This window comes from Solea senegalensis, linkage group LG18 (genome assembly GCF_019176455.1).
Source record: "Solea senegalensis isolate Sse05_10M linkage group LG18, IFAPA_SoseM_1, whole genome shotgun sequence".
Classification (NCBI taxonomy): domain Eukaryota; kingdom Metazoa; phylum Chordata; class Actinopteri; order Pleuronectiformes; family Soleidae; genus Solea; species Solea senegalensis.
The window spans coordinates 12,134,511-12,151,481 of record NC_058041.1 but is presented as its reverse complement, the minus strand read 5'-3'; the positions used below and the strand labels follow the sequence as shown (position 1 = coordinate 12,151,481).

General features: G+C 43.8%; 1 protein-coding gene across 1 annotated transcript in view; it reads right to left on the bottom strand.

The window, feature by feature from the left end:
• Positions 1-16,971, bottom strand: part of LOC122759041 (zinc finger MIZ domain-containing protein 1-like) — a 112,638-nt gene that overhangs the window by 25,390 nt on the left and 70,277 nt on the right. The window contains exons 3-5 of the mRNA XM_044013513.1: positions 12,843-12,962; positions 6,158-6,271; positions 3,338-3,443 (exon numbers count right to left, since the gene is read on the bottom strand). Coding sequence (XP_043869448.1) covers positions 3,338-3,443; positions 6,158-6,271; positions 12,843-12,911 — 289 coding nt within the window. The 5' untranslated portion in view covers positions 12,912-12,962. The remainder of the gene's footprint in view (positions 1-3,337; positions 3,444-6,157; positions 6,272-12,842; positions 12,963-16,971) is intronic.

Genomic DNA, 16,971 nt, shown 5'->3' with positions numbered 1-16,971 from the left:
CATGTTGAAGAACACCAAGAGGAGAGACAAAACATTTTGGTGTGGAGAACACTGGGAGGAGAAATTACAGCCCTGCAGATCTGTGTGCGTGTGTGCGTGTGTGTGTGTGTGTGTGTGAGATCTCTGTGGAATCACAGACGTCTCCACAGCTCAGCGGCAACATGTCCGACCCCACTTCACTGTAAGGCTCGATAAAAGCTGCTGCATCGTTTAAAAGGAGCATGTCGTGAAATGTGTGGACTCGTGTCGACAAGAGTTCAACAGCAAACTTGAGCAACAGCCTCTTAACCTTTACCACCCTCCTTAAAACTAAAATGAAAATGAACCTGACACAACATATGTAAATGGATCAATACAGAGGATTTCTACCGTTTAAAGCAGGTGGTCACTGGACTTCAAACAAACAGCTTCTCTCCTTCCTATGCGGGCGTGCGCTTCTTCATACTTTTAACGAGTGGCAAAACCCGAGAAATCTAATAAAGCTCCCGCTGTCAAAACAACTAAACACAACAAAACAATACAACATCTGCTGCTTAAATAGTTTTTTTTCCTCGAGCTGAAACTGTTAAATGCAACCCTCGGAGTGTACTGATCAAACCTGAAAGCAGTTCTGCATGTGTGGAGACAACCCAGGCTGACAGAGTGAGAACTGAAGCCCAACTAATTATGTGTTGAATAGCTATTTTACCAGGCATTTGTTGCATGAGAGAGTGAACACCCCCCCCTGCCCACCCCCCCCTTGTACATTGCTTCCTTTCACTCTATAGAGCCGAGGAATTCCGAGAGCTTGTTGAAGCGCAGACATTTGGGAAAGGGCAGCCCTGACCCTCTAGGAATTACAAACAAATGGCGATTAAGCATGTTTGTCAACGCTCTAGAACCAGAGTGAACCGTTACACTGGTGCAGGAGGGGTGTGACGCTGGTGAAATGGGCCTAACAGGCTTGTAATGCACCCTATGATGTAGACAGTGGAGTGGGGCTGATGAGTTTATCCACACCGGGACGAGTGATCGCGTCACTTTGATGTGCCCGCAGCTCTACGTGCGTGGTTTTGCCCTGAGGTGAGACAGTCCCAAGTAATCGCAGATTAATAGAGCAGGCTAATCTCATTCACAAAGAGGTCAGCACTGGCAGACAGACTCCCCTCCCCCAGGTCCGCCTGAGCGGTGAGGGCCGCTTACAAAAAGGCAAAAGGGCTACAACTGGCCAAACCCCAGAGTAAATCAATTAAAGAGATCAGTGGTACGATCCACCGTGTGAGGAGTTTTCCATTCCCAGTCCGCTGCAAACATTATTAGCAGAGCAAACCTTTAAACCGCTCACTCTGCTGAAATTCAGATACATACATATGTTGTTGGACAAAATCAATAGGAGGTAATGATGACGTTTTCCTCCGCGATAGATATATATTAGCGCTACCAGTCGGATCAAGGTCTATCTCATTGGGCTTTTGCACTTATAAGCTGTTTTCTGACCGCACTAAATGAACTAACTAACACCTTTAACTGTTGGAGGCGTTCCGCGATGAATCAATTCGTCAAAGCTACGACCTGTTTCAGCTGTAAGTTGACTGCAAACATTGATTTGCTCGTGCTGGATTCAGCTCTGTCCTGCCCTCAGCACAATTTCCTCCATGTTCAGGGAAGGAATTAGATGATTTAGCAGAAATGTAAGTGTAAATCTGATTCTTTTGACTACCAGAGCCTCCTCCTTTTCCCCGTTTCCCCTCCCCTTTAAACCTAGATGCTCAGCGTAGATTACAAGAGTGGGACCTGTCGTTTAATAGAGCTGAGATTTGGCTTCAAATGCTCTCTGGACACTTGTGTGGCCCCCGAGGGTTTGAGCCACACAAGCCCCTTTGTTAGCACAGATAAGGAACAAATATGAAAACAAATAAAAGAAAAAAAAAGGAGGCGGCAATCTTTTATCATTTTTATTCTCGACTCACAACAACGAAAAAAGCCCTTTGTGCCGCAAATGTAATTTTAAAAAGAGTTACGCAGATGCTTCTGCATGACATTAAATCCACCTCTACCATACACACGGACCCAATCTACTACCTAGTATCTCCATGTTTGTTCTTTCCAGTGCTGGACGGCTGACCTGCTGCAACCGCACTGGCCCCCCCATCATGTGACTCGGGGCGTGTTATCGGGGAGTGGGTCACGCCCCTGGGGCCCGTGGATGTGCCGATTCAGAGCCGTCCCTTGGCTGCCAAAGACGGCTTTCTCTCATCTTAACAATCTCTCCAACTTAAGCCTTCACACGCTGTAGCTTCTGGGAGCTGCTCTAATAATATTTATGCATTCGCAGGTACATAATTGTCCATGAAATGCACTTTGGGATGCTGCCTAGACTCGAGTGCTTGCCGCTTTCCAAATGACTACTGTTAACAGGAAATTATTCAGACACAGAATCAATTGGCAATCTTATCTAAGCCCATAAAGTAGGGCCTCAGATTTGATTTAGGATTAAGTAGAATTAGAACATTTGGCGTCGTAAGCTAATTGCCGGCACAGAGCGATTCCTCTGCCTTGGCTGACACAAGAATGACACGGCATGATTTGAAGCCTCATATCACCACGTATATAAAACCGGAAAAGCTCCGTAAATCAGAGACGGCAAACGCGGGTGAAAATTCAAACAACATGTGGCTGGAACTTTCATGTCCTAGTCGCCTCAGCAGAGAGAGGCCAAGCACACAGGATCCATTGCGCAACAACACTTTCCTTCATAACCCAAGACAGGTGGAAACCACCAATCAAAAAGAATAAAACAACAGCTCAAAAATACTCCTCGTATCTCCCAAACTGCTGACAGCCTTTACATCTTCATTCCCGCTGTGCCTTTACTTCCAAGCTTCATAACAACACTCAGCAGCCTAAATCTGCCCCTCCGATAATCCATCAGTGTGCTGATGATGCAGATGCATGAAAACAGGAACTCATAGGTCTCGTTTTGAACGTGGGACGTGACATGAGGTGAAAGTTTATGTCGATATTACAGGGTAATGTTTAATGTTCGCTAAGGTTTGAAAAGAATAAGTTGTTGTGCTTTGAAATGCTTTCTTGGAAATCAAGAGAAACAGTGATGGTTGGGTTGTTCTGTCATTCGGAGAGTGATAATGATTTGGAGGGAACATCTTTGTAAGGAAACTGATAATCGAGTTGAAATGTAAAGATGCAGATTCTTACATGCGAGTGACCATTTGTGGCACACTCGGAGTTTAGCTGTAATCCGTAAGCTGCCAGAATGACGACAGAAACTCTGAGCCCCCGGACAGAGCGGCGTGGCCAGATGGCCTGAGAATGTCGGCAGAGAAAACTCTGGTCTTACCTGCTGATTTTGGAGTGAACTTGTCCCTGTTGGCGGCGCACACAGCCAGGAGCCGATAGCCAAGGTCCAAGTCGTAACCCTGCTGTGCTGCTACGCGACTGACCACCTGAACACAGTGACAAAGCATATCATTCAGTGTCAGTGGCCTGATGGATATATATGTATATATATATATATATACGTATATATATAAAAATGACACAGTCTTTGAGTCTGACAACACATATTGTCTTATAGTGAAAGACTTCATAGAGAATAGGCCAATAATAAAGACAAGAGGTCAACACATTACTACAACAAATGGTACTTCAAGGATTTGCAGCTTAAGTTCATTATATTACAAACTAATAACAACAAACCTTCTCTAGTTTTTTTTTATTAACTCGGTTATCTTCATTATCAGAATGAATGAGGTCACAAAAATGACAGTTCCACGATAGCAGTCACAAGTGCTTACTTGCTTCAAATTTACAGTATTATATCATTTCTAGAACCTAGTCAGGACTCAGTAGAGTGAAAATGCGTCTCCACATTTTTCTAAATTCTACAGTCTCGATCTGTTCATACTTCAAGGATCAAGTGGTTACAAGTTTATCAGTTCCATATGAGTCAGTGGACAGCGAGATGAGAGGGAAACTGCGGCCTCTAAAGCATCGCTGCCCGCTGAGAGGAAACATCCACACGCCATAAGAGGCAATGTAAATCACACGCTGCTTTGATTTACCATCACTATTATCACCTCAAAGAGAACCTGCTCGTAGCTTTTCGACCTCCGGGACATTCGGGTGCCTGCGCAGAGCGACGGGCCTCACTCCAGACAGATTCTACTCCCTGCCTGGCTTTTCATAGCCACGGTCCTGCTGTCACACTCCGAAGTTCAAGACAAGCCCCAAGGTAGTACAGCTGAACACTGCTGCCTGCACCATGTCATTATCTCCTGTAAGTATAGTCTCGACGTGACACCAAAACACTGTGTGTATATCTGGCCTTTATTTATAGGAATTCCCCATTAAGAAGAAGATATACGAGGATAGGCTGTCTAATTAGAATCTAAACTCGGAAGGGACGTTTTGCTAAATGGTAATTCCAGTGCAAGAATTTACAACAAGCAGTTCTAATTCCAGGACTTAAATTGTACACAGCCAGCGGAGGCAAACATGTGCCTTTACATTCAACGTCTTATTTATTTGACCGGTCCAATCGTCGCAATGTGCACGGCAAGGCTTTAAAGTGCAGTTACTGAAGAGTTCATTTCTTTCTGCCTTAGTCATTGCTATAAATGCGTGACCTCAGGGTACCTTGTGTTTCTTAAAAAGAGAATATACTCTATTTCGGGCTTCTATAGCCTCTTTCACACTGAAATAATCGAGAATATACACCTGGGCATTTTTTAAACTGGGGTGAAAAGGCGTGTGCAAATCATGACGATAACGACAATAAAAAACAAACTTTCTGTATTTATCAATTAAATATTTAATTTACATAAATCAAAACCATTGATCTTTAAATGTGTTAAAACATTTAATGCAAAGTGACACCATTTATCCATCTTGTATGTAATTATCCTACAACAACACGACACAACACTATGATTGAACTGATTCGCCTCCTTTTTGCTTGCAGCCATTCCGTTGTGCAGAGAGAAAGTTGATATCATAAATGCCAACGCTGAGGCAACACCGAGATACATTACGTGCAGGCTGAGGCCGAGTGATTCCGCCAACACTACAATCAGATTCTCTGTACTTTCTCTTCTCTCCTCCTCCTCTTCCTCTCTGCAGACTAACAGCTGCACAAACCGTACACAAAGGAAGGGGAAAAAAAAGAAGATTTTCACGGCAGGAATCCAATTGAATTGGCCGAGCGGAGAAAAAGTCGTCTGCTGCCACACATTAAAGCAGTAGCACAAACAATCACTGGAGCGATGTGTTGCTGCGGGTTCCACTGACTTATTCGAGTACAAATGTCAGGCGTTCCCTCGTCTGGTGGAGCCGCGCTCACTCGATGAGGTTGCAAACCGCAGCCAACAGGAACTATACTAGTACATGTCTGTTATCTACTGCTGGAGGCAACGTATAAATGAACATGTTAAGAACAGCTCCTGCAAGGAGACAAGTGACAGGCGAGTGACACGTCTGCAATCCGACCATATTCTGCTGACTGTCGTCTACTAACTGTGTCTTAGCTCAAAGTTGGAATGGAGAATAATTCCTCCAGTCGGCTCCACCGTCAATTTGAATTGACAGAGTGGCATCAATTTGAGAAATACCCTTTAAAGAAACCTGTATAAAATTAGTTTGATCTAATAAAAATAAAAGAAATAGATAAAAAAAAACCTAACACACAGCTGTGTTTTGCAGCGTTTATGTTTTGCAGTATACATCTCAAACACAGTCAAGTATTTCCCCCCCCCAATGTCACGGGATACAACTTATTCAATTAACCAAGAGGCCCCCAGACGTTTCAGCGGGAGAATTAAGGGCTTTGAAACTTTTAAGCACTGATTGCTTTGTGGTTTGAGGACGTTATTGTGCTTGTCCTTTTCAAGTTCCACTGTGCCGATTTCATGAGCCGCAGCACAAACTGTAACTGAAGTCTCTGAGAGGTGACTAAGTCTCAGTAGTTTCTAACGGGTGAAATGCTTCTTTTTTTTTATTTCCCAGTGACCTCGGTGAAGATCAGGCTGCTAAACATTAGTTCTCTTGTGTCTCTGAGGAAATCACAGAAAGAGCCGCGGCAGCAGTTGTTGTTGTTGTTGTTTCAGCGGCCCTCTCCTTGTCCTTGAACCTTTGAGCGCGAGTCTGCAGCGAGGCAACTTACCGTTAGGCATCCCATCAGGCTTTGCTCAAAGGGACGCTGGAAGGCTCGGGGGTCGCCGCACCAGTCCAGCAGCTCGGTCGCTGCCGTTTGAAAATTTGCTGGATTTTGTAAGTGCTGGAAGGGAAACAAAAGGAACATGAGTCCAAGAACATTCGGAGGTCACAAGAAAACAGAGCAGCGATATTTTTGGGATACATATAGAAAGTTAACCATTTATTTATTTATTTGGGGTAAAAGTAACACAGAATGATAAGACAGTGGCCAGATATTCAACCAAACCAATGCTCTACCGTATATTGGAATATATACTGTCTATAGCATAAAACCTCCTGAAACATTTATTTCCTTTGTTGAATGAGAACTGGCCTTAACCTTCTGAATATTAAAACTTGATGAAGTACATTCAAATGATGTTGGGCCAAACTCTGTGATGGCTGAGGTTTGACTGCCAGCTTAGTTTTGCAGCCTCTCTCTCTTTTGCTTTTTTTTTCTCCAGATAAAAAGTGGAACAAGTTGATAGGGATGGAAATTAATTGGTACCAAAAGGAAATGATGAATATTTAAAGAGGAGTACAGCATGTGCAGCAGGTTTAAGACGGACTACATTTGTGCAAATTTGCCTTATCACAGTTTAAATTACTTTTGCTCTAGATTCATAAGTATTATTGCTCTGGGCTGAAGGAGTATGTCCCCATTAGACACATGCCTCCAGCTCACTCTCCCCAGGTTTGCCACCGAGTGAAATAAATCTCCTTCTGTGGCTGCATGAATAGCAGAGGAAGCCCTTATTGCACCAGCCGGCCCAGAGCTGTGCTGTGACTTTATCTGACAACAGACTCCTTGACCTACAGGCACCCCTTTATGGCATTCACTCCCAAACTGCAGCCAGCAGCCCACTCACTAACCCTTTTGTCCACCTTACTTGTGGAGCCGCACAGGAAACTGGAAAAATCGAGCTCTCTGCGTCGCAAACATCGGACTCGCTGCTGGTCACCGATCTTCTCTAAAAGCTTTCAAACCCTGATGTGACTCGCATTCATGCAGGAGCACACGCAGCACCTCCACTCGGCTGTAATCTGTTTGCCTTCAGAGAGATTATGCACACAAGCCTTTTTGTAGTGCACTTGTATAAACCAGACACAAATGGCCTCCCACTCCACGACATCATAGGTAAATAGAGAGGTTTGTCAGTTTAAAGTGAACGGCTGCCATCTTAACATGTGTGCGCTTTGATTTCAGTGTGAGGGACTGAAAAAAAAAGGAGAAGAGGAGACGACATCAGTGCCAATTTCTTGTTTGCACTTTAGGGGGCAGCAGAGGTCAGGATTTGGTGAGGCTGCCTTCATATCAATTTCCAAAGCTGGTGTTTGACAAGGGCCGGATGAAACCAGTCTTGTTTGTTTTATGCTCTGTCCGAGACTGTTCCCCACTTGCTCATCATGTCTTTGTTAGAGGAGACTTGGATCAGACGTGGTGAGGCTTCTGAGGGTGTCACGTCTACTGGCGTAAAAGAAGCGCACACATCCACAGATGCTAAACTTAGACGAGTCTGGAAGCAAGACAACACACAGCGTCAGCGCACCAAGAATGGAACGAGGGAGGAAAACGAGGGGAATGAGGGAGAATATTAAGAGCGGAGGGGGGGAAAAACACCACCACCACTTGTGCTTGAAGTGATTACTGTTCTTTGCACTCAGAACAATTGGTCCCACCAGTGTGGCTGTGACAGGGAGAGCTTGGCACTGTCATACCACAGATGTTACCCCCCCCTCTCTGGCCAAAACCCACCAATCAAACCTAAACTAATGGCCAAAAGAACCCTCACTGCTCACTCCCCCTTTACTCTCATCCCATGGGTGAGGACGATCATCCAACATTTACACCCCAGTTAAAACTCAGCCCAGTTCAGCAGAAACAAAGACACACAAGAGTTTCAGTGTCCTGAGAATGCGGCTTTCATCAGATACAACCTTCTTCTGTTGCCGTGTCTGGAAACAACTTGATCTGCACATCTGCAGCTAAAGCGAACGTGACAGTGTGCTGCACAATCTGGCAGAGACTCGCTTCGCATTCAGAGACCCGGCGCTTGGTTTTGCTGCTGTTTTTGTTCTACATTCACTGACGCCCCAGAGCAATGAAAACATATTAATGGAGACAATTAACCCAGGAAAGAGCACAGAGGAAGACAAAAACAGCTGCACAGCCGGTGCAGCAGTACAGAGTGGGGTGCCTTATTTGGGAGAATTGACAATCAGACATTGAGGAAGTTTTCCATCGTTTCCACCACAGCCCTGTATGTATCACTGTGTGTGTGGAGAGTCTGACAGCGGCGTGGCTTCCCCACACACTGAGAGTAAAAAAAATAAAAATACTGTCTCTGAAACAGACACCAGCAGTATCACAAAACCCATCTTCCCCAAAGTGTTCACTACGGTGCAATTCTGAGATGAGAGAGGAAAACAAACTGCCACTGAGGAACTATGTGCTGGGGTGAAATCAGATAACTCTGTCTTTTTGTATCACTTTCTAAACATATTCGTTTGTTTGGAGGTTAAACAAGTGAACATATTTATTTTGCAGTTTGACTTTCTTTTCTTTTTTAAGTTACAGATGCAGTATCTCTTTCCTGAAGGTATTTAGCAGCACTTTCACACGTTGGATGGAAGTAAAACAAGCACCAGCAGTATGTATGAATAGAGAAAGATTCTATTGCCGATCAACAGATGAACTGTCCTTCACATATTGATATACTGTAAAAGGAGTGTCATGTAAGGGTTAAAACTCATGATATTCAATTTACAAAGAGCAACAAATCCTCACATTTCAGACACTTTTGTTTGACATTTTCCTCAGAAACGACTAAAATGATTAATACATTATCCAAACGGTCTTTGAGAGCATTTTGACTGACGATAATTGACTAATCAGCTAACTACTTCAGCACAAAGACTTCAATTATTTCATAAGCTGCATCTAAAAGAAATAATAAGTCAGTCTTAGATCTTATGTCATATGTCTACCGCACCAAAATCAGTGCTTTATAGTGTAAATGACAGTCTTTTAATGTCTCATGAGGACATTCTTGGAACTTAATGTTTCCAAATCAGGCCACTGCGATTTTACAACAATAGGGTGATTTAAAAATGACACCGTAATGATTTCTGATTCAAACTTTCAACCTGTGATTCAATCAAGGCGAGGGATTCCAATTTCCTCCGCTTTATCATCATGCTAAGCAGCAATTTATCATTTGAGCAACAAAATCAATTTGTTCCCCTGTCCGCTGCACTGACTGAGAGTGTTCAGAGAGACATGTCACATCTCCTGGAAAACAACAACACAATGGAGGAGCCTTCATTTATATTCCCGCTCCATGTCTGCGCTGCCTTTGAGATGCCAAATTTCAGCATGTGCACATTTTCAATTAAAGCAAACAGCTGGATTGGTTTACAATATTTTCTTAATTATTTTAATGGCTTGGATATTGGACAATGGGGAGCAGGGGGAAGGAGATAGTGAGTTAATTGTTCTGATCTCCCCTGATGATCATCTTTGTGTGTGGGGAGGAGAATAGACGGCCAGCTGAAAGGGCTCACTGCTCGTCTAATTGGCAGGACATAAATGGTATTTATTATGCGGGTCTTCCAAACCCCGATTGTCTGTGGCACAAAGCTGCCTCTATTAGCAGGGTGCTGGCTCTTACTGGTTGGTTTGAAATGACCCGGTGCTTAACTATTTATTAGATGGACTGGAGGCCTCCTTGTATGCCATGGATCCCTCTAATTGCCATGTTTACCCATGTGCTGCTGCCCCGGCTGCTAACACTGAAATGTGTTTGTTTAAATTTTTTGCCTTGTGGGGTTAATTCATTTAACCCTGCGACATTTGGATTGTTTAAACTTTTGTGTTCCCCTTCCTGAACGTCATACGATGCTGACTAAGGAGCATAGCGGACAGCAACAAAAGCTTCATAATTGAGTTCTCCCCCTCGAAAACCCAATCATGTGGTAGAATAAACACGTCTTATCTCCGCCCACATCTGCGCTGCTGGTGTATGCGCACAACGCTCCCTCTGTGAAGTCTGTTTTGCTTGACACGGCCCAAAAACGAAGCATACAAATCATGATACAGCGTTTCTGTTCACAGAGTGTGATCATTTAATCTCCTTCAACTCCCATGTAATTGAAGGAGGTGATATTGAATATTTAATATCCATGAAGGAGTAAAGACAGTGAGTGTTTACCTTGCTCCATATTACATCATTAAGAATATCAGAGTACGTCTCTTCACACTCTGTTTGCTCCCTAAACACTCGTCCTCTCTCTGTGTGCTTCACCTTGTCTCCTCCTTTCAGTAATAGCTGGGAACTCCCGGCCCAAGGTAAAACAATTTGCCATGTCCACACTTGTGTGTGTGTGGAGTGCAAGCCTCATACACTTTCCCTAAGGCCATGAGATGTACTTTTTTAGAAGGTGTCCACAGCGCGGCGCCCAGAAACAAAAAGGGCCGTCAGTTAAAAGGGGAGATCAAAGGCAGCGAGCCCTGTAGCCCGGGGTTACGCAACTATGTCTGTTTAATTCCGCCAGAGATTGGTCCTGCAGTAAATGGTGGCGAGGGGAGAACAAAAGGACTCAGTGGGAGTCAGCGGTGGTGGTGGTGGGAGAAAGAAGGGTGATGAATGAACGGGGAGGGGAGGGGGAGCCTCCGCTCTTTGACCCCAGTCAGAAACCTGAGTCACACCATAGACCTGATAATAGCACCCAACAGATTAGTCAAACAGGAAGACACGGACGCATTCAGGCCGTGATTGTGCGTGTGTGTACATGTGTGTGTACAATGCAGGGGAAACAGTGTTACTCTCTTTCACCTTTCTTTAAAAAAAGAAGAAAACTAATTATTCTAATTACATAAGTGAAAATGTCACATCTATTATGCCAATTACTGATTGATTAAAATTTTAAAAATACAAAACAAACCTTCAGAGGGGGAAAATGCATAAACTGCATAGTTGTACTATTTTTTTTAAATAAGTAACAGTTAGCCACAGGTTGAAAAGTTTGAATGGAAGTCTGTGGTAAAATGAGCTCCCACTTCTCACTTGATTTATAATGTCAGGAAACTGTTTCCCCAGGTTCTTCCTAACTGGCACGTAATGTCAATTTTGTAAATTATACTCCCAGTCAGAGGAAAATAAAAGCTTCTGTGTGGCACATATGCAGAGACACCAGTGTGTCTGACACACAGAATCATCCAATGTGCACAGTCATGGGTATATATACAGTCTATTGAGAAGAAGTCTCCATGAAATAACATGGATTAAAGCAGTAAAGCTGCAGTCAAATGGATACTTGTGACAATGCACCATGGCAGTTTACTCTGCCTGTGCTCGCCTCTGTTCACACACACACACCTTTGCAATCAGGCCTGCTGCTAAAATGATCACCTGACAGCTGCACATGCAGCATTTCAAAGGCTTCACCTCCACCTCAGCATCCACTTGTACGTTCTCCATCTCTCTTGTTATTTATGCATTTGACACCAAGCATCAACATTGTACAGTAAACTATTCTTACCTAACAATGCATCCCATGGTTGACTGAACATCTTTTTAACTTGCTTTTAGTGATACTATAGTTTGTTTATTCATATACTACTTTTAGGAAATACAGAGTGAAATCATGAACAGAAAAATCAGGAAAACCCATCCAAACCAAACCAAAAATAAGAAAACAAGAACACATCAAGCAGCGCTGGGTCTGTACTTAAACAGACATTAAGCCAGTGTCAATAAATAATCACATCAAGCTAACATGCAATATTGAATAAACTCTCATAAAAGGCAGATAAATGACATTCCAACATCAAATTGTACTCTGTGAAATTTAAAAATAAGTTTTTAAAAAATCATAGGATGTTTATATAAAAAAAAAACATTTAGATCACGTTCAAATGAGGGCAGTAACTATAAAATAATGTAAATAAACAAACACCATAAACATGAAACACAAAAATGTAACTTAATAGTGTGTTGTTGCTGCGGGTTAGTCGACCTAATGCATCATCCTGCTTTTGCAGTAAAAACCACGACCTTGCATCATGCAGTTACTCTCTAGCGACAGTATTAGAGATCCAGAGAAGTTGCATTTTACATATTTAGATTTCCATTTATCTTATTTACGAGGTCGTTAAACAACAGACATCAGGTCTGTGTAATAGAGAACAATTTCCCCCTAAGACATGTGAGTGGAAAATGTGTACTTAAAGCTGCAGAGAGTAATTTTGGTGTTACTTTTGTTATTGATGCTATCATTCGGCCTCTGTTTGGTCTTTGTGAACACAAACGATGCAGCAGTATTTGTATAGTGGATGCTGCTGTCCAGCAACACTGTTAGACCTGCATGAGGGAGCGTTTGTGTGTATACAGCAGCAGTGCGGGGGCCGTTTTTTTGTGTGGCAGAATTCACTTCTGACATTTTTCATGGGGTCTTTTTTGTGTTTTCAGTCACAATGTTGCTATGAAAATCTAATTTAACAATGTTTAAAGATGCATACATTTGATTATATTTGAAAGTCACATTACGTACTCGCATTTTAACGACCCTTGCATATATGTACTCTTTCCTTCTCTAGACACCGTATCTCCTATACTGTGTGACACATATAAGGCATCATTGAGAGCTCTCACCTGTTTGATACACAGCAGACGGTCATTGGTCTGCTGTATGTGTCTGTCCATCGACGGAATCGAGTTCATGATGATTGTCCCTCTTTGGCCTCTACCTGCCAGCCATTAAACTGGAGCGCTCTGCAACAGAAACACAGACACGTGTTAATGCTCGCCGCTTGTCATCCCAGGGAAGCTGCCACTGCCATCATCACCAGGGTATTGTCTACTACATGTGTGTGTGTGTGTGTGTGTGTGTAGTGCAGTGCTGTGAGCTGAGCAGGGAGATATTGATTTGCCAGGTGACAAGCACCTCAGAGAGCTCGAAGGGTGACATTTCTCTCAGCTCGTGTGACACTCTTAACAAGCCCTGAACACTGCCGCACTCCACTCCTTCACACTGGACAGCTCAGAGGAGATGGCTGACCACGTTGAAAACACCTTAAGGTATAAATGACCAGAGATGGACACACAGACACACAAATAACACAAAAAAACGACACATCCAGAAGCGATTGAACGTTGAATTACTACTGCATGTTTATGTTGAGACGGACACGAGCTGAGCGAGGCGCTCTTTGACCTGGAAATAGTAGATGAAGTCAGTGCGGTTGCGATGGTGGCTCAGTGTAGTCTTTTAACTGGAAGGTTGTGGGTTTGATTCCCAGCTCGGCTAGTCTACATGTGGCCTTGGGTGAGACACTTAACCCTGACAGCTGTGCTGACAGCGTGTGAATGGGTATAAAAGGTGTGTGATAGAAAGTGTGCTGCATGTTCCTGCAAAATGGCAAAATTGAACATCAGAACAGGAAAAGCGGTATAGAAATACAGACTATTCACACAGAAGACTGACTTTAGGCTCTGTCGGCTCAAAGTATTCAATGTTTCAGAGTTAATGTACAATAGGAAGGCACACGATGGTGCTGACAGCTAAAGTTGTTGTCATGCTGACCTAACAGGTCAACCAGTAAACACTTTATACTAACAAGGTGGAAGAAGCCTATTGGAGGCAGACACACTTAATTCAATCAATCGATTCCCCGCTAATGTTTGTACACTGAGACAAAGACGGTGGTCTAATTAAACGGTGTAGTCGAGCTGCAACTGTAGCTGCAAATGTAGCTCCACTCACTGACTGTGAGTGGAAACGCAGTGACTCAGTGCGTCTTCTGCTTTACCTCGGAAAACTACATGAAAATTCCCATCCCGGCCTGTGAGAACATTAACTTGGCATGTGATTTGCTGTTTACATTACTTGGCCGTTATGTAATCTTTGGTTAACAATTATCTGTACCCTGGGCCCAGACATGCTCTACATTTTACCCCCACCACCACCACCACCTCCCCACCCCCACCGCTCTCCAGCTACATGAGAGTTCCTCGAACAAAACCCCTTACAGCGCACTATTGATTTTGGAGCCGCAGCTCATGGAAAACCTCTTTCTCTCTTGGTTTTTTCCAGAGGAATAATTTTTCACGGAAAGCCAAACAATGGGGCTGTGGTGTGACATGCTACATAACATCATCGCAAGTTAAAAAGTATTACAAGCTACATTAAAGGTTATTAATTCTGCCCGCCAGGGTCTGATTTAATGTTGCGTTCAACGTCGAATAAATATCAGTTGGCTATAACTCACGGTGACCTGCCGCTTCAAATGGAGGGGTGAGTGAATTAATAGGCATATATATGAGCAGCGGTTTGAAACGCACCCCTCCATCTGCAACCCGCCGCCTCCTCCTCCTCCCCGCCACGCTCCCTCTCTACCTCATCCTGTCTCAATCTTTCCTTTGCGCTACTGCAGGGGCATTTCTTCCTGCAGCGTATCCTCTCTCATTCTCAAACACACACCGCCCCCCCCCCACTACCACCTTCCATCACTTGGAACCCTCCCAACCCCACGCCATCTTTTGCACATTGAGAAATTTCACTGCACAAAGTACCGGTGAGAGACGGGAGAGAAGGAGGAGAAGAAGAACATGAGAGCGAGAGAGAGAGGGAGAGGGAGAGGAAGCAGCATGCTGTACCACACTGATAATACTCACTTAGGGGTCTCTAGCTGGATTTAACGGCAGGGCAAGTAATCTACTCCACTAGACAGCTAAAGAGCTTTTATGCTACCTATTGGAGCTGCTCATGCCGTTGCTCAAGAGGAGAGAAGGGCACACTAGTGCATTCCTCTCCATAAATTAGAAAGCTCATTAAAAAAGGAAGACGTTGAAGGATCCTGTTTTTAATTCTTTTAGCGCACAAAACATATTGATTTGTGTTGATAAGTCACAATGTTAAGACAAATTAGTTGCACACTTAAAAATCATTTTTTTTATTACAATTTCTCATTTAAAGGTCCAGTGTGTAATATTAATTGGCATCTATTGATGAGACCGCTTATTGTCTCACACACCCGTTGTTTTCACCCCAAAGTGCATCGGGGGAAACTGCAGAACGCCGCTGCTCTTTGTTCGTACGCGGCTTCTGCTTCAAAATGCGACGCGTGTGCTGTCGCAGAAACATGGCGGCACAAGGTGGACTGTATTTCAAGGCCCTTGTCTTGGTCTGGAGTACAAATAAAAGGCTACAGAAACGCAACAAAATAAACTTACCCATATAAGTAGTCCACTGAAGTTATATACACCCTTCTAAATATTAGTAGCATTAATCAAAAACAGAAAAGGCCTTATGCAACACATTAATATCCCATATTGATCATGTCATTGACTTTTCATATGTCCCTCTGAAGGTTGCTGCTGTAATACTCCTCTCTGGACCAGCTGAGACTGAGCAGATCCATTATAGTGGGTGGCCCTGTACCATTGTGCTCCTCAGTCACCAGCAGGTGTCTCCCTGGCCCTTCAAAGCTCTGGCTAGTGGCATAAAGGAGGCGGAGCGGTGTTGCTTTAAGCCTTTACAAGCTCTACAAATCCTCAGCTGCTGCTTCCTAACAGGGCCCACTCAGCCCGGCACTGCCTGTCTGACCTTGTGGTTATTGATGAGCGAGTCGACCTGCTCTCTCCGTCTCTCCTCCCTCCTGCCCTTCCCTCTGCTCTCTGCTCTCTCTCACCCCTCCAGTTTTCTCTCTCCGTGTCATTTCTCTTACCTCCAGCAGTGAGTTAAAATAAGGGGGGGAGAAGAAGGAGGCTTTGCTGCCATTCACCTCCTCTGCTTCTCCCTGTTAACAGCAATATGTCTGACCTCCACATGTCTACACCATAAAAAGATGATTTTAAGTATGACATGACAGAGCTGGGGAGTAATTTAATTTTACTTGATATTCACTTGTTCGAATTAAACACTCGTCCTTTGTTATAGCTTTAATGACTAACACGAGCCAAATGAAAGATTAAACCCACAATGCTGTGGAGATATGACAACAGATGCAATCATGAGGCTGCCTCTATTTGCTTGCTCTTTTCTTTTTTTCTTAAATAATCATATAGATGTTATCATTTATTGTTTTCTCTGCACCATTACCTTATGTGAACTTATCTGCTTTGATTAGATAGCCCCAAAATCCTGCCTCTAAGTGTGTGTGTGTGTGTGTGTGTAAATCTGTGTCGATACACGTGTTGCTTGAGCTTAATTTGCTGCAAATTGCATGGCAGGCGTTACACAACAAGTTGAGAGCTGTGGATTCCAGCACAACAAAAGACACATGGGGGGGGGTTGGAGGTGGGAGAGGAGGAGGAGGGAGACCTGCTTTCCTTCCCTATTCAAGGGGGAGCTAAAATATATGTATTGAGTGGGAGCTGTAATAAAACGAAACGGGTGAGGAGATGCAGGCTGGGAACAAATATGAAAGGCAGTGGAGTATGGCGGCAAGGCGATGGAGCACCACCGGAGGATTGGATGAAATTATCTCTTTATAATCAGGGGGCTTCTGCATGGCTGCCTCCTCCATTGCCCAGTGACAGATGAGGCCTACCTCCTCAAATGGGCTTTTCACAGTGCTATCAGCCCACCTCTAGGGTAAAACAATGTTTTTCTTCCTCCTTGTACCGCCACTTTAAAGGCTTTGTTTCCACGTGGCACCCCGCAGAGGAGAGGACCATCTCCCTACAGGCAGGGTCCATGTTTGTCTCATTACGTGTTCATGTTACGTAAGTGTACCTTGGAAAAGGGCTGAAGACTTAATTAGATGACAAAACCGTGCCA